General features: G+C 52.6%; 1 protein-coding gene across 2 annotated transcripts; it reads right to left on the minus strand.

The window, feature by feature from the left end:
• Positions 1-323: 323 nt before the first annotated feature.
• CTSB (cathepsin B) lies at positions 324-20,176 on the minus strand. 2 transcript variants are annotated; one of them, XM_041765417.1, is made up of 10 exons: positions 20,045-20,176; positions 8,258-8,408; positions 7,014-7,099; positions 5,971-6,085; positions 4,837-4,955; positions 3,906-3,991; positions 3,470-3,613; positions 2,824-2,940; positions 1,686-1,814; positions 324-1,315 (listed from the first exon to the last, which is right to left on the minus strand). In XM_041765417.1, exons 2-10 carry the CDS (start codon positions 8,381-8,383, stop codon positions 1,218-1,220), a joined length of 1,020 nt encoding a protein of 339 aa, XP_041621351.1. In that variant the 5' UTR covers positions 8,384-8,408; positions 20,045-20,176; the 3' UTR covers positions 324-1,217. The 2 variants fall into 2 exon arrangements, with proteins under 2 accessions (XP_041621351.1, XP_041621352.1); XM_041765418.1 differs by lacking the exons at positions 4,837-4,955; positions 7,014-7,099; positions 8,258-8,408; positions 20,045-20,176 and having other exon boundaries at positions 5,971-6,044.
• Positions 20,177-21,454: the final 1,278 nt, after the last annotated feature.

A 21,454-nucleotide genomic window follows, 5' to 3' on the forward strand; every position in this document is an offset into this window, starting at 1 on the left:
TGCTTAGGCGAATCCTCACACACGTTACTGCTGGCTTGGAGCCAGTAAAGAATGGACTGCAACTATGTTCTCAGCTTTTTAAATTCAGCAAGAGCAAAGCTATTCGGGGCCTGAGACACGGTTTAGGCGATGAATTTACAGAGCCAGGGCCAATGAAAATAAGAGGGAACTGGGAAGAGAGAAACCGCAGTTTGAGGCAGGAGACTTCTGGTTAGAGTTTCAAGGACGCTTGGATCCAGGAAAACAGGATTCTGTGGGATAAGGACAAACGGCGCTACAGGCCTACAGATGGCGGGATGTCACCAGAACACAAGACTGCGAGGTAAGGGAGAAAACGTTTTATTGGCATAGTCATTCCTTGTTGAATTAAGAGAGTGAAGCAGTGACTTTTAAACAGTTAAAGCTGGTTTCTCCCCAGATGAGCTTCCACTGATTATGCTGGTAGGCCAGTCGGGTCAGGACCACCCAGTTTTGTTGTAAGGGGACAGACAGTCCATAAAGCGAGTACAGCTCTTCCAGCTGTTCCTCTTTCATTCACATGATCAGCAGAGGTGCACAAAAATAAAACTTGTATTGAGAAAGGAATCATGCCAAGGACCAGACCGGAGAGGGTCTTTGAGGCTACTTGACTACAAGCTCAGGAGATGCAGGGGCCCCGGGAGAATGGCTTTCTCCCAAGGGCTGCTCCACTACTTTTCTTTCCAACCTCTTCCAAATCTAGTGAGCTACTTGCTTAGAAGTGCCGCCGCCAGTGGGGACTGGTCTCATTAGGAACTCTACTTTCTATGGCTTTGGAACACCTAACAAACCCTCTAGGATCTCCGTCTTGCTTGCATGACGTGCATGGAGAGAGGAAGACGTGAAGGGAGCCACAGCAGGAGCTGAGCAGGAGGGCACTACTGGCCCAGCACTAGTCTGGGGGGAGGCCTTGCTTCACTAACGGCAGTGGTTCATGTGGTCTAAGTGTGCACTGGGACTGCAGTCCACCCCACGGGCTGGGGGGGCAGCCAGGCCTTGGATGTGTCTCCTTAGAAGACAGCTCTGATGGTAGACACCAGGTTGGGCCCAATCCTTCAGGCCCTGTCTAAAACCTCTTGTATCTTATCTGAACTCAAAGAATAAAAGACATTCCTTACCCTCCACCTCCTCACCAGCCCAACTGGCTATATTTAGGGGGAAAACTGCCCAAGGGCTGGCAGGGCCAGTCCCATGGCCGATTAGATCTTTTTCCAGTACTGGTCAGTGCATGGGATTCCAGCCACGATTTCAGATTCAATTCCACAATGATCCCGTCCTCTGAGGATTTTAAAGAAGCCTGGAAAGCAAAAATAATATGCCTTTCAAGTGTGTGGAGTTTTGACCCTTGCCCACATACTCAGACTCACCTCAGAAAGACCTAGGAGTAGGAGACGCCAGACTAGCCCCACAGCAGTCACCAAACTAGCACCAACTTGCTCTACTGACTTCTACGCTGTTTGCCAGACACTGACTTGAGGCCATGTCCCAATCCCTACCACCCTCTATCAGGATCAGTTCTGCCCTGCAAGGGAACCCTCAGCTCACGAGCACCCAAGAACCTGGAGGTCACTGCTGAGCTCTAGGCCTAGTGTTTGGAGCAGAGGACAGGATGAGCCCTCCGTCCTGGCTCACACACCCCGTTAACAGGAAGAGAGAGCTCTGCTCACCATTGTCGCCCCAGTCAGTGTTCCAGGAGTTGCCAACCAGCCAGTAGGGTGTGCCATCCTCCACTCCCCAGCCCAGGATACGGACAGCATGGCCTCCCATCATCTCTCCAGTGACGTGCTGGTATACTCCTGAGAACAGGACAGCCCATTCAGGTGGAGACCAGGCTGTTGCCCACTTCCCAGAGCATCCCTCCAACTCACCTGGCTGCCCTGGCAGGACAGGGTCCAGAGAGCCCACTGAGCCCTCCCAAGAAACTGTTTGCAAACAAGGTTATACAGAGAGAAAACGCTGATGTTCTCTCAGAAGGTTCCAGGAGCTCCCACAACATTTGGGAATTATTTCAATAGGTTTTTGAAAGCCCAAAACTCAAATACGTTTAGTAAATATTAAAGTGGAGTCCCAACAAAATGTGCTTGCTGGTTGCCTTTAAAATTAAAGTCATAGATTCTAATTTAAGAAGTAAATTTAACTTTAACATTCAATTCCAGTTATTTGTTCGCCATACTAGGACTCCACGTGAGGATCTCTTTGTCAAAAGGGTTTTGTAACTTAAAGAGTTTGACGCTGCTACCCTGGGATGCCCCCTGCAGAGATGAAGCCTGAGAGAGGCTGGGGTGGCAGCAGCCAGCATTGACCAATGCAGAAAGCTACAGGCCAAGCAGGCCAAGTGCCCCTGGGGCCTGTGGAGCAGGCGATCCCCTCACTGATGAGTCACTTTGTCAAACTAGAAATGCCTCCTTCTAAACTAGAGGTAAGGACTGCTAAAAACTGCCAGCTTTCTAATTTTTTCTTGCCAGCATCATCTCCCTCAATCCAATGATGTTTCTTAAGAGTCAAGAGCTTTGAAGTTTTCAATGTGGCAGATCATCAAGGAGACAGCACTGGGCAGCCAGAGGCTGTTCATGTAAATGGGGGATTTCTAACGCAGCTCTCGGGCGGGGGTGGGGGGTGGGGGGGTAGGGAGTCCCCACAGCCGCGCACAGCCACAGCCACCTGCCTCCTGTTTCCCCATCCACTGAACCTGAGGCATGGTCTGGGGCGGCTCCAGCGCAATGTTATGTCTTCCTCCTCGATCTAGTCCCGGGCCGTGCCCAGAACCCACACCTCCCTGAAGCCCCCTTGGGCGCCAACACACACCGGACTTGTACAGCAGGAAGTCGGAGTACACGGTGAAGGCCCCCTCCACCGGGCCGTTTTTGTAGATCTCTGCCATGATCTCCTTCTCGTTATCGGACACACTGTAGGAACTGCATCCTGGCAAAAGAACCAGCCGGGGGGGGGGGGGGGGGGAGGAGGGTGAGGGGGGTCAGGCTGGCCACCCAGGGTTCCAGCTGTCAACTTATTAATGATTTATGGGGTCCACCAAGTGAAGACCACGTCTAGGGGGCTCACCCCACCCAGGGGTCAGGGAAGGCCTTCCCGGGGAGCAATGATGGAGCTGGACGGGGGCAGAGAAGTGGGAGCGCACAGCCCTGTGGCGCAGGGGCAGCGAGCACGAAGCCCTGAAGAGTGGTGCCCTGGGTCCTAGGCCTGATCACTCCGCTGTCAAGTGAGAGTCTGGTCCCTCCGACCCGGAGGGTCTGTGACTGACGCAACAGGAATCCTGAGGCCGAATTCGGGAGGGAGGCAGCCAGAAGCAGCAGCGTGCTGCTCCCTGGCAGGACAGTCATTCATGGCCTTCCTATCTCCAGGGAGAGTCGATTGCCCTGTCCTCTCTCTTCCTCTGGCTCGGGACGGGTGTCTGCGGGGCCCGGGGTGCTGGGGAGCCCAGCTGCCGCTTTACCGTAGTGTTTGTCTTCTTTGTAGGATGGCGAGTAGCCAGGCTCGCAGATCTTGCTGCACTTGGGGGTATCCCCCTCCCCTGTGCATGGGGGCCGGGAGCCGTTCACGTGGTGCTCACAGGGAGGGATGGAGTAGGGTCTGCAGCCTGGGGGGCCAAGTGGAAAGGAAGGGATCAGCTGACAGCCTCCTCAGAAGCCCCTGGCAGCAAAAGGGAAACGCTGGAGCAAGGTGAGGGAGGTGTTGGGAGGGAGGGAGGATCATCACATCTGCAGCAGGGACACCTGACACCGTTGCTAATTCTGCCCCCTCCCTCGTATTTCTGTTGGATTCTTCAGTGGCCTGCTCTCAACTCTCAGCCTTCACTTTATAATGCGATGCCCATTCTTACTGCCCATAAGCTCCATCTAGCCAGAGAGGGTGTGACGGCAGACACTCACCCACATGAGAGTCATAGAGGCCCCCCGACACCAGGCCTTGCTTTGTCCAGAAGTTCCAAGCTTCAGCAGGAAAGCCTCCATTACAGCTGAGGAAGGAGCCACTTATTAAGTTCACTGTGAGAGAAACTCTAGCTGCGCCCAGACCATTGCCCATGGCCCCAGGGTCTCTTGGGGGCCCCTCAGATAGTCACTTCTTCCAGGGACTCACCCAAGCTCCCAGGCCTGCCTGCCACCACCCTCAACAAGATAGAAGGACCGTCATATCCATGGCTACCCTGAACCAGGCTGTGCCCTTCCCGGAACCCAGATTATCAATCAGCACGCTGCAACTCCCTGGTGTTTTAATACAGAAAATGTTAATGCCGGGGACTGGCTTAACTGTATGAGGTGAGGCCTGGACACCTTTTTAAAAACTCCCGGGTATTTCTAATCTATAGCCATATTTTGACAACCATGGTTGTAAAACCAAGGCCAGAGTGGGCAGAAAGGCAGGTACCCACGGTGGGAATTTAGTGTTTGGTGACCAAGCTGGGGACCCAACATTCTTCATTACAGAAAATAGGCCCCAAGGTTATTACATTTCCTTGAGCAAAGAAAGGGAACAAGGATGACAAAAACCAGGCCCAAGATCAGAAAGTGAGCCACATATTCTGAGACGGTCTCTGCTGTGCCTGGACCCCAGCCCCCACCCCCAGCGCTGGCGGGGGGGGGGGGGGGGGGGATGTCAGCCTGACTCTAGGCAGCTCACAGAAAGCAGCAGTCATACCACGGCCTGCCTCCAGACCGCCCAGGTCCCCAGGCCGTCTCGCCAAAGGACCATTATCTGAGCTGGAGTACCAGTCCCATCCTCACAGAGGCTTCAGCCTGGGGGCTCCTGGTGCCATTCCCAGGGGCCCGGCTCCCGCAGCAGGAGGCACCGCTTCTGACTCACCCGTCCCCACACTGGTCGCCACAGCAGGTGAGCATGTCCTCGGCAGACACCTCCACGTTGACGTGCCCATTGGTGCGGATGCAGATCCGGTCAGAAATGGCTTCCACGGCCCCAAATGCCTGCAGGGACAAGCCCCCCACAGGTGAGCTCCACTCCTGGACGGTGGCCTCTGCCAGCTACTGCGTCAGAAGACCACACCTCAGACCTCCTGGGTGGCTACTCTCCCAATGTCAGGGAGGGTCCAGGCCCTCACATTTGTCTTTGAAGTGAGAGACCAATGTACCCCAAATCTCTATCTGGACACTCGGGTCATTTCTAAAAGGTGGTTTTTGTTAACCTAAAACAGCTCACACAAAGAACAAATACTGTATGATTTTACTAAAATTAAGTATCTAGACTGGTCAGTAAAAGAAAGTAGAAGGGTGGTTGCTGGGGGTGGGGGAGGGGAAAGGGTTTCCATTCTCACAAGATGCTAAGAGTTCTGTAGATGGGCGGTGGGGACTGCATTCATGTGATGTGAATGTACTTAATGCCACTGAACAGTGCTCTTAAAAATGACTAAGATGGGGCGCCCGGGTGGCTCAGCCGGTTAAGCATCTGCCTTCGGCTCAGGTCATGATCTCAGGGTCCTGGGGTCATCCCTGCTCAGCGAGGAGTCTGCTTCTCCCTCCGCCCCTCTCCCTGCTCATGCTCTCTCTTCTCTCTCTCTCTCAAATAAATAAATAAAATATATTTTTAAAATGACCAACAGACTTAAATTTATACCACATGTACTTTTACCACAGTTAAACAAAATTAAGATAGCGCATTGATACAGATGGGATATTTCTTCGTGAAGCAGCGGAGGGGTCAGAACTCCTGGTGTTTGCTGATGGCCTAGGGCAGCGTGTTAAACGGGGAAGTAAAAGCAGCCTCACCGCTGCACATGGGCCAGATCCATACACCACACAGGGCGCTCTGCACATCGGTTCTCCTGCCCAGTCCTGGCAGTAACTCACGACCACAAGGATCTGCATGATTTTTATGTTGATGGAACGGAGACTCAGCAGGTTTATATAACTTGCCTCCACTGGGAAGTCTGACAACACGCCCCACATCCGAGGCTCGGGCCCCTCCCCGCCAGCAGGGCCTCACCCAGCAGGAACCGCAGGAACCCTGGTCTCGGATCTCTTTGATGGTCGGGCAGTTAGGCCACTGTTCGCGGGCATCGAAACTTTCCGGCAGAATCAGGTTCTTGGCAAACTGAACTCTAGATAAAGGAAGGCCTCCGTGACCCGCTTGCAAGTTACCACCCCCCCCCACCCCGGCACCCAGCAGCAACTGCAGGCCAGGCCATCACCTGGGAAGTGAGACCCACGGAGGACAAGCTGGAGATGACATCTGCAGGGCTGCCCCCCGGGAATTTATAAAACTAAACCAGGAATTCTACTGTTCAACACATCTTATCATTCCCTATGCTTCTTCCTAGTCGTCCTCCATGAGATATTTTTCAGAAGTTTGGCCACAAGATCCACACAACTGTGTTTCTTACTCCCTTCACCCCACCCCAGGTCTGCCCAGGGTCCTCCCCTCATTTTTAATATTTTCACTATGGTGTGAGGTCCCATAACTATTCTATCTACCTTGTTAGATAGTTCTTTTTTTTTTTTTTTTTAATTTTATCTATTTATTCATGAGACAAACACACAAGCAGACTCCACACAGGGAGCCCAACATGGGACTCGACCCCGGGTCTCCAGGATCAGGCCCTGGGCTGAAGGCGGCGCTAAACCGCTAGGCCACCAGGGTTGCTCTTGTTAGATATTTCTAACGCTTCCTACTAGAGTAATAGCCACTTGACAATGCTCACTGTAGAGCTCTCTAGGAAAAAAAAAAAAAAACTTGAAACCTTAATGGCCAATCAGATGGCTTTTCTTAGATTCTCCTTCCATTATTCAAGACTGGGTCCATCCAGGTCATACAGAACCAGACCTGGAGCTGAGACACCTGGAGAAGCACAGCAGGACACACAGTGCTGGGGGCTGAGCCTGTCAGGTAGAGTCCTTGCTGCTCCGAAGGGCTGAACCCTCTTTACTTCCTTCCCTCCTTCCCGCATCCCAAACACACACCCACATGGGCATGGCAGTGGTGTGGGCATAGATGCGGAGCGTACCCACCCCCAGGCAGCAGGCACTCACCTCTGTGGCAGCTTTGGCCCGCCCAGGAAGGTGCCACATAGCCTCCTCAGGTAGCTCGGGTCCACGTTATGGAAGTTGTGTCCAGCCTGGAAGAGAGCACCAGCCACAGCAGTCAACGGAGGGGGGGATCTAGGGCTGGGAGTAGATTGGAGGCCTGACCAAGCCAGGGGTCCCATCCAGCTCAGCAGAGCAGGGGGTGCTGGGGAACTGCTAGAGAACAAGTGCATCCCCCTAAATTTATGTTGAAACCTAGCCTCCAAGGTAATGGCACCTGGAGATTGGGCCTTTGGGAAGTGATTAGGTCATTAGGGTGGATACTTTGTGAAGAAGATCAGGATGGGGTTAGTGCCATTTTTTTTTTTTAAAAGATTTTATTTATTCATGAGACACACAGAGAGAGGCAGAGATATAGGCAGAGGGAGAAGCAGGCTCCCCATAGGGAGCCCGATGCGGGACTTGATCCCAGGACACCAGGATCATGCCCTGAGCAGAAGACAGACCTCAACCACTGAGCCACGGAGGCGTCAGATTAGTGCCCTTTTAAAGGTGGTATGAGAGAGCTGGCTAGCCCCTCCAACTGAGGATACAATGAGAAGTCACTTGTCTGCAACACAAAAAAGTGCCCTCCCTAGAACCCAACCATGCTGGCACCCCAGAAGTGTATTTCCAGCCTCCAGAACTGCAAGCAATACATTTCTATTTGTAAACCACCCAGTCTGTGGTATTTTGTTATAGCAGCATGATCGGACTAAGACAGGCACCCTCCAGAGCAAGCAAGGACCCGCCCCCGAGTGAACCACCTGGGCAGCATGCAGCTCCGAGACCGGTGGGTACCTTCTCGGATCTGCTACATTGCTGAGGTGAAGACAGACCCTCTGCAGCCCTGAACATGGCCCATTCTTCATTTCTTCACTCCTGCAATCCAGGAGCTGCCTGATGAGCCTTACCAACTACCATGATGGGGGTTCAGGTCTTCCTGGTTGTGAACATTTCCAAAGCTCATTTCTCCCCACTGCACCACCATGCACTCATGCACACATGTACACACATGCACGCACACACACACAGCACAGAAGCAAAGGAGGATGCTAAGCATGGTCCTGAGTGGCCATGACTCTCAATGAGACCAACTGTCTGAGACAGACTGTCCTATGGGCCACAGCTGCAGCCACCACCCTTCAGAATCGGAATGTACAAACTGAACCCCTAGAGAAGGGACACGCACAGCGGTCCCCTCAGCTCACCTTCCACGTGGTGTTACGTTTGTTAACATAGTCGACCAGCTCATCCGACAAGGGATGGAAAGGCAGCCTGCTCTGGGCACCGGTCAGCATCACCAAGCAGCTAAGAGTGGTTAAGAGCTGCCACATTTTGGAAGCTGGATCTTGGATTCACCTAGAAAAGACATCAGGACGCTTCAGTTCAAGTGCTTTACACAAGAGAGCCAGCTCCAGCAGCACAGTTTGCGGGCCAGAAACCACCCAGCAGCCGAAAGACCCATGTTCTCTTCCTGGCTCCGCCATTTGCCCTTTTTTTCCCCTCATTGTTCTCTTCTGTAAAGCCTGGGTGTGGGTGCATAGAGCCCACCAGGCCTCACCTCATCCAAGTCCCAACCTATGCCCATAGCACACAGGGCCATGCTGAGGGCTGAATGTCCATCCACCCCCGTGCCACCCCCCCAACCAGTTCATGTGGAAATCCTAACCCCAGTGTGATGGAATTAAGAGGTGGGGCCTTTGGGGGATGACTAGTCATGAGGATGGAACCATCACGATGGGGCTAGTGTTTTGTTGTTGTTGTTGTTGTTGTTTTTTAAGATTTTATTTGTTCATGAGACACACAGAAAGAGAGAGGCAGAAACATAAGCAGAGGGAGACACAGGCAGGCTCCACGCAGGGAGCCCGATGCGAGACTTGATCCCAGGTCTCCAGGATCATGCCCTGAGCCGAAGGCAGGCGTGCCCAAACGCCGAGCCACCTAGGCGTCCCCAGGCTAGTGTTCTTATAAAAAAGACCCCAGAGAGTGGTCTCACCTCTGCCATGTGAGGACACAGCTAGAAGGGTGTGTCACCTGGAAAAGGACCCTCACCTGGCCAACCTCAGACTGCCACATTTTGTCCCAAAATGAGACAAATTTCTGTTTAGAAGCCACCTGGTCTATAACACGCTGCGGTAGCAGCTCAAATGGGCTAAGGAGGACTCTTCCAGATGCCTGGGAGCCAGGAGACAAAGCTGCAAGCAGTGAGGCCCCTCTGCAGCTGCGGCCTGGTGACTCATGCACACTGCTGGGTCTCCAGGGCTGTTCTCAAGCTGAGGCTGGGCTCCCGGCCTGAGGGGAGCAACTATTCCTTGGATGCTCCGCGGCTACCTCGGGGCCTGTGAGGATGGCACCAGCACCACCCCACTGTCGGTCAGAACCCCAAGGCCCAGGCCACAAGCAGTACCAACGACTCCATCCAAAGCAAATCAATAAACCCAGATCTTGAGGCTAAATGGACTTCAGCGCCCACCTCCTGCTCTTGCCAAACTGCCTCTCCCTGGGTTTGTCCAACTACGTTTGAGACTCTTCCAAGTGAGCGCTCTGAGAGAGCAAACAATCTATATGATTCGGTCCCAAATGGAGGACCTATAAGATAAGAAAAATGCAACTGAAAATATATTTCATAAGCCACATTCTGGATATAAAACAAGCAAACATGAGCCAACAAAGCCGAGCATGTGCCAATCTCAGAGCCAGGGCAGCAGAGCTGGTTTGGCCAGTGGCACAAGTCTGGGACTTTCTCTGTTTTATCCAGCCAGCCAAGGGTTCTGTTTCAAAGATGGGTCTTCCAGGACGGGAAACTGTCACATTACAACCACAGTCCTTAGATCTTAACTGGCCTGCAAGTCAGGAGACTGGCAGTTTCCAGCTCCGCCTCTGAATCATGCTCCTAGGCAAGCAGCTCCAATGAAAGCAAGAAATGTCCTGGATGCCATAGCACCCGGGGGCCTTGCAGGATACCCATGTGAGGAGTGATGGGTGGTGGCAGGAGGAGGGTTTTCTGTCCTTGACCTCAGGGGCTTCCAGAGTGCCTCAACTCCTCCCAGGTCACAGGGTTATGTGAACATGCTGCCTGCCTTCCACAGTAAATTCTATTTGAGGCAAGATTTAAAAGTTGATGGTTGCTTAAGTAATAATTCATCCCAAAGAATAAAGGAATAAAGGTGCAACAATAGCAAATGATTCAAGAGCATGAATGGAGGCCTACCCTCTGGGGCAGTTAAGGAATTAGGAAACCCTGGGGAACACTGGCCCAGGGACAGTCCAACCACCAAAGCAGACCATTCAGAAGCATATCCACGGGGGGAATTTAGCATCTGTGGCACAGGTGGGAGAAGCAGCAGTGCATATCAGTGATGGGGGCTGGCACCGCAGGCTCTGCATTTGAAACAAATAGTAAAGTCGAATCTTTACACCTGATTTCTCACACCCAAGAAGCGCACACGGAACAATGATCTTGAATAAAAACAAGCTGTATGAAGAAAGTAAATGCACTTTAGAAACCATAATGTCAAAAAAAAAAAAAAAAACCGTAATGTCAGAGTGAAAACCACTTAGGATTGACAAACAGAGCCTTAAAGGGACAATGTCTGATTACATGAAAATAAAGTCTCTCTTCTAGGGGAAAAAAAAAAAAGTGGCAAACTGACAAAACAGTCCTCACATATACTTCAAGGTTCCTTTCCCTATTATGTAAAAGGTGTTTAAAAATCTAAATAAACTAATTTACAGAAAAAGAACTACAAACAGCCAAAGGTATGAAAAGATGCTCAACTCACGGGGGAAGTACAGATAAAATGAGGGCCTCGCAAAGGCTGAGTGGCTGGATGGTTCCTGGCAGGGGTTAGATGTGGGGAAGCAGAAAGGCTGTGCTGCTGAACCCTGGTGGCAGGTACAATCACGGAGAGGATGGCCTGGCCATTTCTAGGAACTTTTCGATCTCCACGCCCTTTGACTCGGCAATTTGACATTTAGAAATGTATCCTACTGTATTCAAAGATATGGTATACATTTGTTTACAGAATATTCTTTGTACATCAAAAGACCAGAAACAAAGTGTCTAAGGACAGAGTAACTCTTACCTTATGGTAAATGATTAACAGAATACATTAAGGATGCAGTAGTTAAAGTGAATCATACTGTACTGATACAGTCAATATGCCCAAGATTCACGGAAGGGGGGAAAAAGCAAGTAGCAGCAAATGAGTCATGGCATGCGTGTGAGCCCAATTAGCAATATACACGCATATTACCGTTAACACATGTGAAATATCAAGAAAAGCACGAAAGTGGTTATGTGTGGCAGGGAGATTTATTTTTCTCTATCCTTTGTAAAAAAAATAAGTGAACATATTACATTCAAAGTTTTGGTCTTTTAGGAAGAAGCGTAGCTAGGGCTACCAAAAACCCTGAACCCCCAAATGCACTTCCAATTGATTCCCAGTCAACAGTGAGGCCTTCTCCCTAGTGACTTTCTGCTGAAAAGCCCCAACCTTCTCATTTTCAGTGACTCAAGGGCAGGCTGGTGCTCACATGACCACGGCAAGAACCCAGATGGCCTCCAAACCGTTCAGTAAAGGTCTTGCTGGGTCTTCGTGTGGCAGAAGGAACAAGGGGGCTCTGAGGTCTCTCTTAAAACATTTCCGGGGCAGAGAAGCAAAGCACTCGGGCTCCTTTCTTTTTATCCTGCCATCCTCGGACTTACACTTGGCACCTTCGCATATTCCCAAGATAGGGGAACCTCGCATGAGCACCAGAGTGCACGCTGTGGGCACACGGGTGTTCAGACCCATGAACTGGACTCACACCCAGGAGGGCTGCTCTCCCCAGCTTTCACCACCACCTGTCAGGGGTGACGGGGCCGCGGCTGGGTCCCAAGGCAGTCCCAGGTGAATGCTCCCTGTGTGTCACAGAGGGGCACCCCAAGCCGACCCCTGGGGGCTCAGCCATCTGCTGAGAGGTCACACCACGAGCGAGTGGAGGAGGGAGCAATCTCATGGTAAGTGAGACTTTGAACAAGATCTCTCTGGCTTTTCTGGTGGCAGAGAACGCAGGCACCCCCAGTTCCCAGGCAGTTCTCGGTTTCTGTGCCGATGGCCACCAGGGCCATGGCCAGGCCCCCCGTGAGACAGTCCCACACTTTCCCTTCTCATCTCCGTTCCACCGGTCCTCCTCCGCATTTCCTGTCAACGTCATTCTCTCATTCTCGGGGAGAACTAGGGGCTCAGGGAACTACAGAGCATAAGCCTGGAGGCCTGAGCTCAGCTTGAACCACTGACTCCAAGGCCCATCACTGAGCACTGGCGAAACTCTTCCTTTCAGCCTGCCACCCCAGGCCCAGGGCTGTGGCATCTGGGAGAAAGTCTGGTTTGGGGTTCAATGAAGAAATAGCTGCCGTGGCCTAAGGCGAAGGCAAGCACTGGGCTTGGAGTCGGGACACCTGGATTAGATCTTGCACTAACTGTGCAGCCTTGAGTACCAATCTCCACTGAGCCTCAGTTTCACCACCTATAAATGGGGCTGATGACCATTTATCCAGGTGGAAGTCAAGAGTGCCATGACAGTGCCTGCTCTATAGTAAGAAAGCCATGAAAGGTTGCTCATTTAGGCATGCTCAATTCCCAGGTCCAACTTACCACCCAATCTTCCCTCTCTGTCCTCTTCCTTTCTTGCTTCTAGCGTGGGCCAGATTAACTCTAGTTCACTCCAGACCTGTCCATAATACCTCTATATCACGAAGAATCTGAATTAAAATGAATGTTGTTTTGTTTTTTTAAAGATTTTATTTATTTATGAAAGACATACAGAGAGAGAGGCAGAGACACAGGCAGAGGGAGAAGCAGGCTCCCTGTGGGGAGCCTGTCACGGGACTCGATCCCAGGACCTTGGGATCATACCTTGAGCCAAAGGCAGATGCTCAACCACTGAGCCACCCAGGGGCCCTAAAATGAGGTTTTAATTTCAATTAACTTCCAGATGGGAAGACTTCCAATGGGAGACTGCTGAGCCCAAAGAACATGAAGTCAGATTTCTCCCCCTAGAGGGGACGGATGCAGATATCCTGAGAGCAGTGGCAGTCTCACTCCAGTGGGCACCAGGAATCTTTCTGGGTCCACACAGATCGTGAACACTGGACCAACCACGACAAATGGCCAACAAAGCTGTATTCTGAAGAAGCTGGCCATAGGTCCTTACAGCCTTCACTTGAAACAGAACCAGTTTTCACTTCCCCTCTTTTGGGCAAACACTTCCCTTTTTCTCAGTCTTGTGGGTTTTTTTTTTTTTTTTTAATTACAGGAGAGAATAAACAGAGAGTTCTTACTTATTCTATGAGAAAAGAGGTGCCCAAACTGAATAGGAACACTTTTAAGTCACCAGACCGCCCTGCATGGTGTGGATGGGTGGGGGAAACAGCTGTGGACAGATGGTACTTCTAGCCCTCCGTCAGCTGGTCTTCCTGGGTGGACGCAGGGTTCCACTCCACCCCTCCGCCCCTTTGCCAAGCCAACCTCCGGCTAAAAAAAGACAGGCTCTCGCATTTCTCCCATCTCCAAACCCCTACAGCATTTGAGTTTGTATGAAAGCACATCCCACTGAAGATCTGTAGAAGGTCATGTGCAAAAGGGGCCTGTGGCCAGCTCAACCAACCCCCCCCCCCCCACCATAGCATACATTCCCTACACTACTTTGAAGCCATTCCCAGGACTACTGTAGACCTTGGAGCCCTGGAAGGAGATGGAATTAACGCAGGAGAGGAGCTGATGCTAAGTTGCAGAAAGCTTCAGTCCTGATATTCTCTAAAGACATGGATTCGGCTTGGGCTGCCATGGAGCTTCATTTTTAAAAAAGTTTTCTTACGTGGTTGTAGAGCCCTCAAGTAGACTGGATTCTAGATCTGTCTCAAATCTAAGGAGACAGGGCATGTGTATGTGCGATTTCCAAATATGCCCCGCTGCAATTTTCTGGCCAACGCAGAAAAAGATGAATGGGTGCCCAGCACATCTTTCGTCCGGACTCCGCTCGTCCTTGCCCACTGCTGTTGTTCCTGCACCGCGGGACCGCTTTCACGGCTGGCTTTAAAGAATCAAAAACCGAGTGCCTCAATTTTGCCAAAAGCCACAAAGTAAGTGCCTTATACACCACCAGAGTGCCTACAGCCCAGGAGAAGGTGGACGGGTAGGAGGATCGTGAAGATTAGTGGGACCTAGCTAGAGAACTTGCAGAGACTTTTCTTGCCTCTTGCCATCATTCATGGCAGGTGTTCTTGAAGTTTCAACCACTTCGGTACCCCACCCACACATCAGAAAAAGGCAGATCTTCATTTCCTCTGACTTCGGCTTGCCCACTTACCCCTCCTTGTTGGGACAACACTGAGGGGGCGGACACAAGTGCCTTTATCATATGCTCCAATCGAACTGAAGGACACCTGGCCTTTGAGTTTGAATCACAGCCTCGATGTTTCCTGTCTTTGTTCGTAATGGAAATATGTTTAACAAAACAAAAAGGGCTTCTGGTCGCCTGTCTCCTTAGAGCTGTGAGGATGAATAGGGCACCAGTTTGCACTCTGTCCTCTAGAGCCAGGCTTCCCGCAGCTGAATGCCCCCAGGCAACTCCTTTGTGACCCAGAGAGGGCATCCCCTGCAGCTGGCTACAGCTGTGCAGCTAACAGGAGGGGGGGCGGGGGCTCAACAGTTAAGCGGCTGCCTCCAGCTCAGGTCATAATCCCAGGTCAGTCCTGGGATCGAACCCTGTGTTGTTCTCCCTGCTTTGTGGGGATTCTGCTTCTCCCTCTCCCTGCACACACACTCTCTCAAATGAAATATTAGAAAAAGAAAGAAAAAGAAAAAGAGATAAAGAAAAAAGAAGGCCCCACCTGCCTCACCCACCTAAACAGTTGAGGCCACTTAGAGGTACTCCCCCTGCTGCCCACCTGCCAACCATCTGTGCTCAAATCAGGGACTAATTTCCACCAGGTTGAGCAGGGTGGGCCTACACAAACTCATCTCCCACAGTGCCTGGAAACCATCTAGCTGCTGTGCCCAACAAATGGAACAATGCTTAAGATCATCCATAGCAGCCCACATCCTGCAGACAGAAAAAAATTACTACCTTGTCCTTGAAACAATGGACCCCAGGAAGGCCCGAGGCAGGTGAAAATTTTTGTATTGTTGAAAAACAAGAATACGGGAAAAGTTCTGGAAGCTTTTGCTCACCAGCTTTGCTCACTGACTCTGATACGGATTTACTGAGATGCTAAAGGGAGCATAACATTCTCATGTCTCTGTTTCTAAAGTAGGCATACCGCCCAGATTCTGAAGGACCTTAGAACTACTTTATAGAAGCTTTCAGAAATCCTTGGAGATTTAAATGAGATTAGCAGCCCACGCCTCCCCAGCCTGTAGGACGACGGAAGCTCTAATGCAACTGCAGGCCAGATCCCATCTCCCGGCTGGCTGGGTACTCTGGAATGAGATACTGGTAGTGGCAAAAGCAAGCAACAGAAGGGCCTTGCCTCTCCTGCTTACTCCTCGTTCCTCTCCTGAGGCCCTAGGAAGACATCCTCACCTCATGAGGCTGCTGGGAGATGTAAGGAGATGATTTGTCTTTTTTCCTTCTTAAAGATTTTATTTATTTGAGACAGAGACAGTGTGCAAGTTGGGGAGGGGGAAGGGAGAAGCAGACTCCCTGCTCAGCAGGGAGCCCACATAGGACTCCAATCCAGGACTCTGAGATCATGACCTAAGCCAAAGGCAGACGCTTAACCGACTGAGCCACCCAGGTGCCCTGGAGATGGTCTTTTTCAAAGTGCCTTCCATGCAGCCTGGCTTGGAGCACACAGGCCTTACGATGAACTGCCACCAGGAAATGGTTGTGTACTCACTGGTGAGGTGACTACACATCTCTCTACTCACAAACTAGTTAATGCTTAACATACAAGGCTAATCTTTTTATTCTCAGAAAAATTATGATCACCCTATTTTTATCAACCAAGGCCTCAAAAACTGGTTTATTCTGCTATCTTGACCACCAGAACAAAGCACTCCTAAGCACCCACAGGGTTCAGTGGATGAAAAGATGGCTCCCAGCTGACGTACGACAATGCCTCCAACCCCAGAGTGGCCACAGCCCCTGGCTGGCACCACTTTCCCAGGCCTTGCGCAAGCCCAGAAACGTCGTGACTTATGTATGTGTAAGCACATCCTGCCCAAGCCCAGGTCAGAGGGTCACAGAGAAGCCCAGCCCCAGCTGGATCTCTTGGCAGAATAACCCTCACAGTACTTTATACTGGATCAGTTTACTCGTTTGGTGGTATCTAACCCCTCCTCCTCTCCTCATCTTCGCTAGTGACCAGGTTATCCTGAGGGCCAGACTGAAGTGAGTTATGAGCCTGGCAGAGACAGATAACACAGGCACAGGTATCTTCCTCGGCACCCTGCAGTCAACACAGTGATGTTGGAAAAAGACCTTTCGTCTCCTATAAAATGACTATTTTACAGCTGAGGGAAACTGGTTCCCGAGAAGACACCATAAGGAAGCAAGCTTGAAAGAGTGTATCTGAGTAGGTGTGGACAATTAAGAGATCAAACTCGAAAATCCCAATTATTTCAGTGATTCCTGCCATGTCACAAGCTTGCAGGAGCCTCAGTGGCCTCATCTGTAAAGTGGAAGAGTCAAACTCCACTACTCATAACTCACGTGCATTCTGAAAATTAAAAAGTAAAAATAAAAAATTAGAAAAGGTTATTTAATTGCAGAAGCCCAGATACCTGGTAGGATCTAAAGAAACCTCAGTAAGTTCTTGCTGTTCACAAACACATTAAAACTACAAACACTGGGCAGCTCCGGTGGCTCAGCAGTCTGGTGCCACCTTCAGCCCAGGACGTGATCCTGGAGACCCAGGATTGAGTCCTGCGTTAGGCTCCCTGCATGGAGCCTGCTTCTCCCTCTGCCTGTGTCTCTGCCTCTCTCTCTCTCTCTCTCTCTCTCTCTCTGTGTCTCTCATGAATAAATAAATCTTCAAAACAAAACAAAAACTATAAACACTGCAATCAACGACAAAAATACAAATCCTCACTAATCAATGACTTCTGAGAGCAAAGAATGACTTGAATTCACGGTCCTAAAAATTCAAGCAGCAACACCATTTCAAACGTATCAGGTTGCTAAAAATTAAAATCTGATAATATCTAATGGTGGTAAATGAGGAACAGGTACCCTCAAGCACTGCTGGTAGTACATATTGGTAAAACTTCACTGGACAGCATTCTGTAAGTATCTAGCAAAACAGAAGATGCACATGTCTTATGACCCAGCAACTAACTGGACTTCTGCTTTTGCCCTGGAGAAGGGGTGCCTGAGAGATATAAGGATTTACTGCAGCGCTGCCACAAACAGTGAGAAAGTAAAAACCACCTGTCTCTCTGTAAATACTCTACGTTTGGGATGAATGAATGAACAAGACCTTCGTGTATCAACATAAATAATAAAGCTCATGAACAGGCAATGGAAAAGGATACAACCAGCACAATTACAATTAATAAATTTTAATAGCATTGTTCATGGATTGATACAAAAGTATTAAAAGCACAAAAAAGAAAGACTGAGGGTGGGGCACCTGCAGTGGCTCAGTGGTTGACTGTCTGCCTTCATCTCGGGTTGTGATCCTGGGCTCCCTGTAGGCAGCCTGCTTCTCCCTCTGCCTCTCTGTCTCTCTCATGAATAAATAAATAAAATCTTAAAAAAAAAAAAAAAGACTCAGGATTTATTGCACACACCCCCTTTCTTAGGCAACTTCTGGAGTATGCTTGGAGCTGAAACGAAGAGGTGATGATATGGGATGGGGTATAAACACTGCTGACTGCTGCCCAGCGTCCACTGAGTACAGTACACAGCTGCACATGCCCCCACTACATTCATCTACTTGTCAACCCCCACCCCTCTCTGCATGTGAAGCTGAACCATATGAAAAGTATCTGATCGCCACCCTTCTTGATCTAGAAAAATTCCCATATATCATCTTAACATTTTCCTTGTGTCAAACTATCTAAAAAGGGCTGCTGACGTTGAGCCTTTGCTCCGAAATAGTCCAGTCCTTCCCTCCCGAAGAAGGGGATATCCCACACAATCACGAGGCCTTACCACATTTAAGAAAATCACCCAATGGACACTTTCTGACTCCCCTGAATGTGCTCTCCCTTGCTTCCCAGCCCAACAGAGATACAAAACATCTCTTACCCCTAAAATGTGTGCCAATTTGCTACCCCAACTCCCAGGTCCTCTAATGGAGGAAAAGAAAGGACCAGTCTCTGAGAAAGGCCTCAGTTCAAGCTGCTGAATCAGCAGCACCTGGGCAGGTTTATCCTGAGGGCTCCCACCCTCACCACCTGACCAGTTGGGGAAACCAGCAGGGGAGTTAGTGGAGTCAGGGCTGGGCTGGCTTGCAAAGCCCCCAGATAAGGAATCTACATCCTTCCACTGCTGAGTGGCAATAACCCAGCTCTGGGACAGATGCCCAAAAAGATTTGAGGGGAAGCTTTCTCCAGGGCACCTTCAAAACTCTCTTTGGGAAAACCACACAGGGTGTGTGGGGGGATGCAGCTCAGCCCCTTCCTATATAAAGCTCAAGGGCTCTAGGTCACTATCACCAGTGCCAACAGGAAATAAGTCTCAGGGTGCCTGGCTGGCTCAGTCAGTAAAGCATGTGACTCTTGATCTCAGGATCCTGAGTTCAAACCCCACGTCGGGCACAGAGCCTACTTTACAACAAAACAAAACAATTCTCCATTATTTAAGGATGTTATGGAAGAAAAGCAGCCCCTACCAAACCAGACAGCCTCCTAAGCCTCTTCACTTTCCTATCATTCTCAAACTATAGAGTCAACTAGATAAATGCATCCCAGCTGCATTTCTGTCCGGTGGATGCACTGAGGATCCGTTTTTTCTAAGGTAACTAAAGATGCTAGCTGTCCATTTGAACCCCACCAGCTCCGCCTCCCACCAGGTGCGAAGGACTGGCAGAGGGATGCCGGAGGGGTTCTTGTCCTTACCCTGGCACCCGCCAGGTGCCTGAGGAAGAGGATGACCTAGGCCCACAAAGGGGCAAATCCATTTCACATCTAACTGGATGGCCTGCTGAGCCCGCCAGACTGTTACCCCTAAATGCTCCCCATATGCTCCCTTTCGCAGGCCTCCAGGGTCATTAACTGAAGGAAGAGCTGAGGCCTCAGGGTCTCTGCCCTGCTTTCCCCTCTCCCAAACAACCCGGGCCTACGTAAGGCTCAGTCAAGAAGTCAGGAGTGGCATCTCCCCCTTCCACCCCAGCCTCCCGGGCAGGAGAACCGGGGCTTCCAATACCTAGACTCCTAACCACTGCTCAATTTCTCTTCCCATCAGTGGATCTAACTCATCATGTGGCCTCCACCCTACACCACCTAGTTCCAGGTTCGTTTTCTGGTCTCTGTCCTCTGCGGTCCCTGGAAATGTGTGTTCGGTTGTGGGCAGGGAATTGCCCAAACCCTATGAAACAAGAAAACACCTAGAACAGACGTAGGGAGACACTATTATCTCAGCAATTTCCTGAGGAAACTGAGGCCCAGAAGCTCACCAGGGGCCGGGGAGCTAGATTCTGGCCGAAAGTCACCGGGATCCCAGCCCAGCGCTTCCCCGCAGACCACGCAGGCCCGACGCCGGAGCCGGGCTGACCGCGGACACAGCCCCGGGAGGAGGCCGGGGTCGGGGCCGGGGTCGGGGTCGGGGCCGGGGCCGGGGCCTGGGTCGGGCCCGGGCCGCCCACCCGGAGTTGGGGCCTTTTTGCTTTTCTCACCGCGATGACTTTCCGGAGCCCGCGGGCTGACCCCCTGCCCCCCCCCGCCCCCGCCTCCTCGCCCGCCCCGGGATGCCGCGGGGCCGCACAGGGGCCCGGGCTCCCCGCCTCCCCGCCAAGGTCACCTCCACCGCGGGGGCGCCGCGCCGGGCCGCCCGCCCGCACTCACCGAGCCCGCCGCCGAGAGCCTGGGCCTGCAGCCTGCGAGCGCACCGGGGCCCGCCAGCGCCGAGCCGAGCAGCCGCCCTGGCTTCCCGGAGCCGCCCGGCGCCTAAGTACCGCCCGCCCCGCCCCGCCCCGCCCCGCGCGCCCGCCCACTCGCCACGTGACCGCCGCCGGCCCCGGCCCGCCCCGCACCCCGCCGCCTCCGCCCCGGGCCCGCTCCCCCTCCGCCCTCCGCCCCGCACCCCTCCACCCGCCCCCGCACCCCGCCGCCCTCCGCCCCGCACCCGGACCCCCTCCGCCCTCCGTCCCGCACCCGCACCCCTCTGTCCACCGCCTCGCATCCCTCCGCCCCGCACCCCCTCCGCCCTCCGCCCTGCACCCCCTCCGCCCTCCGCCCTGCACCCCTCCGCCTCACACCCGCACCCCGCCGCCCTCCGCCCCGCCCCCGCCACCCGCCGCCCTCCGCCCCGCACCCGCACCCCCTCCGCCCTCTGCCCTGCACCCCTCCGCCCTGCACCCGGACCCCCTCGGCCCTCTGTCCCGCACCCGCACCCGCCGCCCTCCTCCTCGCGCCCCTCCGCCCCGCACCCCCTCTGCCCTCCGCCCTGCACCCCTCCACCTCGCACCCGGACCCCCTCCGCCTTCCGTCCCGGCCCTGCACCCCCTCCGCCCCGCACCCGCACCCCTTTGCCACCGCCTCGCATCCCTTAGCCCTGGCCCCGCAACTCCTCCACCTTCAGCCCCCCACCCGCACCCCCCTGCCCACCGCCTCGCACTCCTCCGCCTTCCGCCCCTCCGCCCCCCCACCCGCTCCCCTCCGCCCTCCGTCCCGCACCCCTCCGCCCTCCCTCTGCCCTCCGTCCTGCACCCCGTCCGCCCACCACCCCGCACCCCCTCGGGCCCGCACCCCAGGCACCCACGCCCCCACGGACTCTGCGGACCCTGCGCACGCCTCTGCTCCCGGAGATCCCGCTGGGGTGGGCCTGGCCCGGGGAAGAGGGACTCGGAGCCTCGGGCCAGTGGGGAGTGGAGGGGAGGTGAAGGTGGCCCGAAGGGTCTCCATCCAACCTGGAGAGAGCCCCAGGGGCCGCCGCCTGAAAGCAGCGGTTCAAAGCCTGCGGGATCCCTGCTTGCAGGAGGGGGTGACTGTCCCTCATTTCATCCATTCAGAAACCACTGAGTTGGGGGTATCATGATAGCAGGCCTCCCAGGGAAGCCTTTAAAGGCTCCTTTAGCGATGATATTCTAAGAACTTGCCTATAAAAGCCTCCAGTTACGTAATAATAAATGGGTCTGACTTTCAGGACCTGCTTCAGGATTTCTATAGAGAAGGACCTTAGGGGCAGAAATCCGTTTGGAAGAGGGGTCCCAAAAGGCCTGTCCTAAAGGCACAGTATTTTACTTGGAGTTTATT

This window comes from Vulpes lagopus, chromosome 8, assembly GCF_018345385.1.
Source record: "Vulpes lagopus strain Blue_001 chromosome 8, ASM1834538v1, whole genome shotgun sequence".
NCBI lineage: Eukaryota > Metazoa > Chordata > Mammalia > Carnivora > Canidae > Vulpes > Vulpes lagopus.

What these genes read in the sequence shown, in the direction of transcription:
- CTSB (XM_041765417.1), bottom strand. Translation starts at nt 8,383, where the DNA reads ATGTGGCAGCTCTTAACCACTCTTAGCTGCTTGGTGATGCTGACCGGT. An exon ending in AACGTAACACCACGTGGAAG is followed by an intron (nt 7,100 to 8,257) that starts GTGAGCTGAGGG and finishes GCTCTCTTCCAG; the next exon opens with GCTGGACACAACTTCCATAA. An exon ending in GGCGACCAGTGTGGGGACGG is followed by an intron (nt 3,992 to 4,836) that starts GTGAGTCAGAAG and finishes CTCCTTCCTCAG; the next exon opens with CTGTAATGGAGGCTTTCCTG.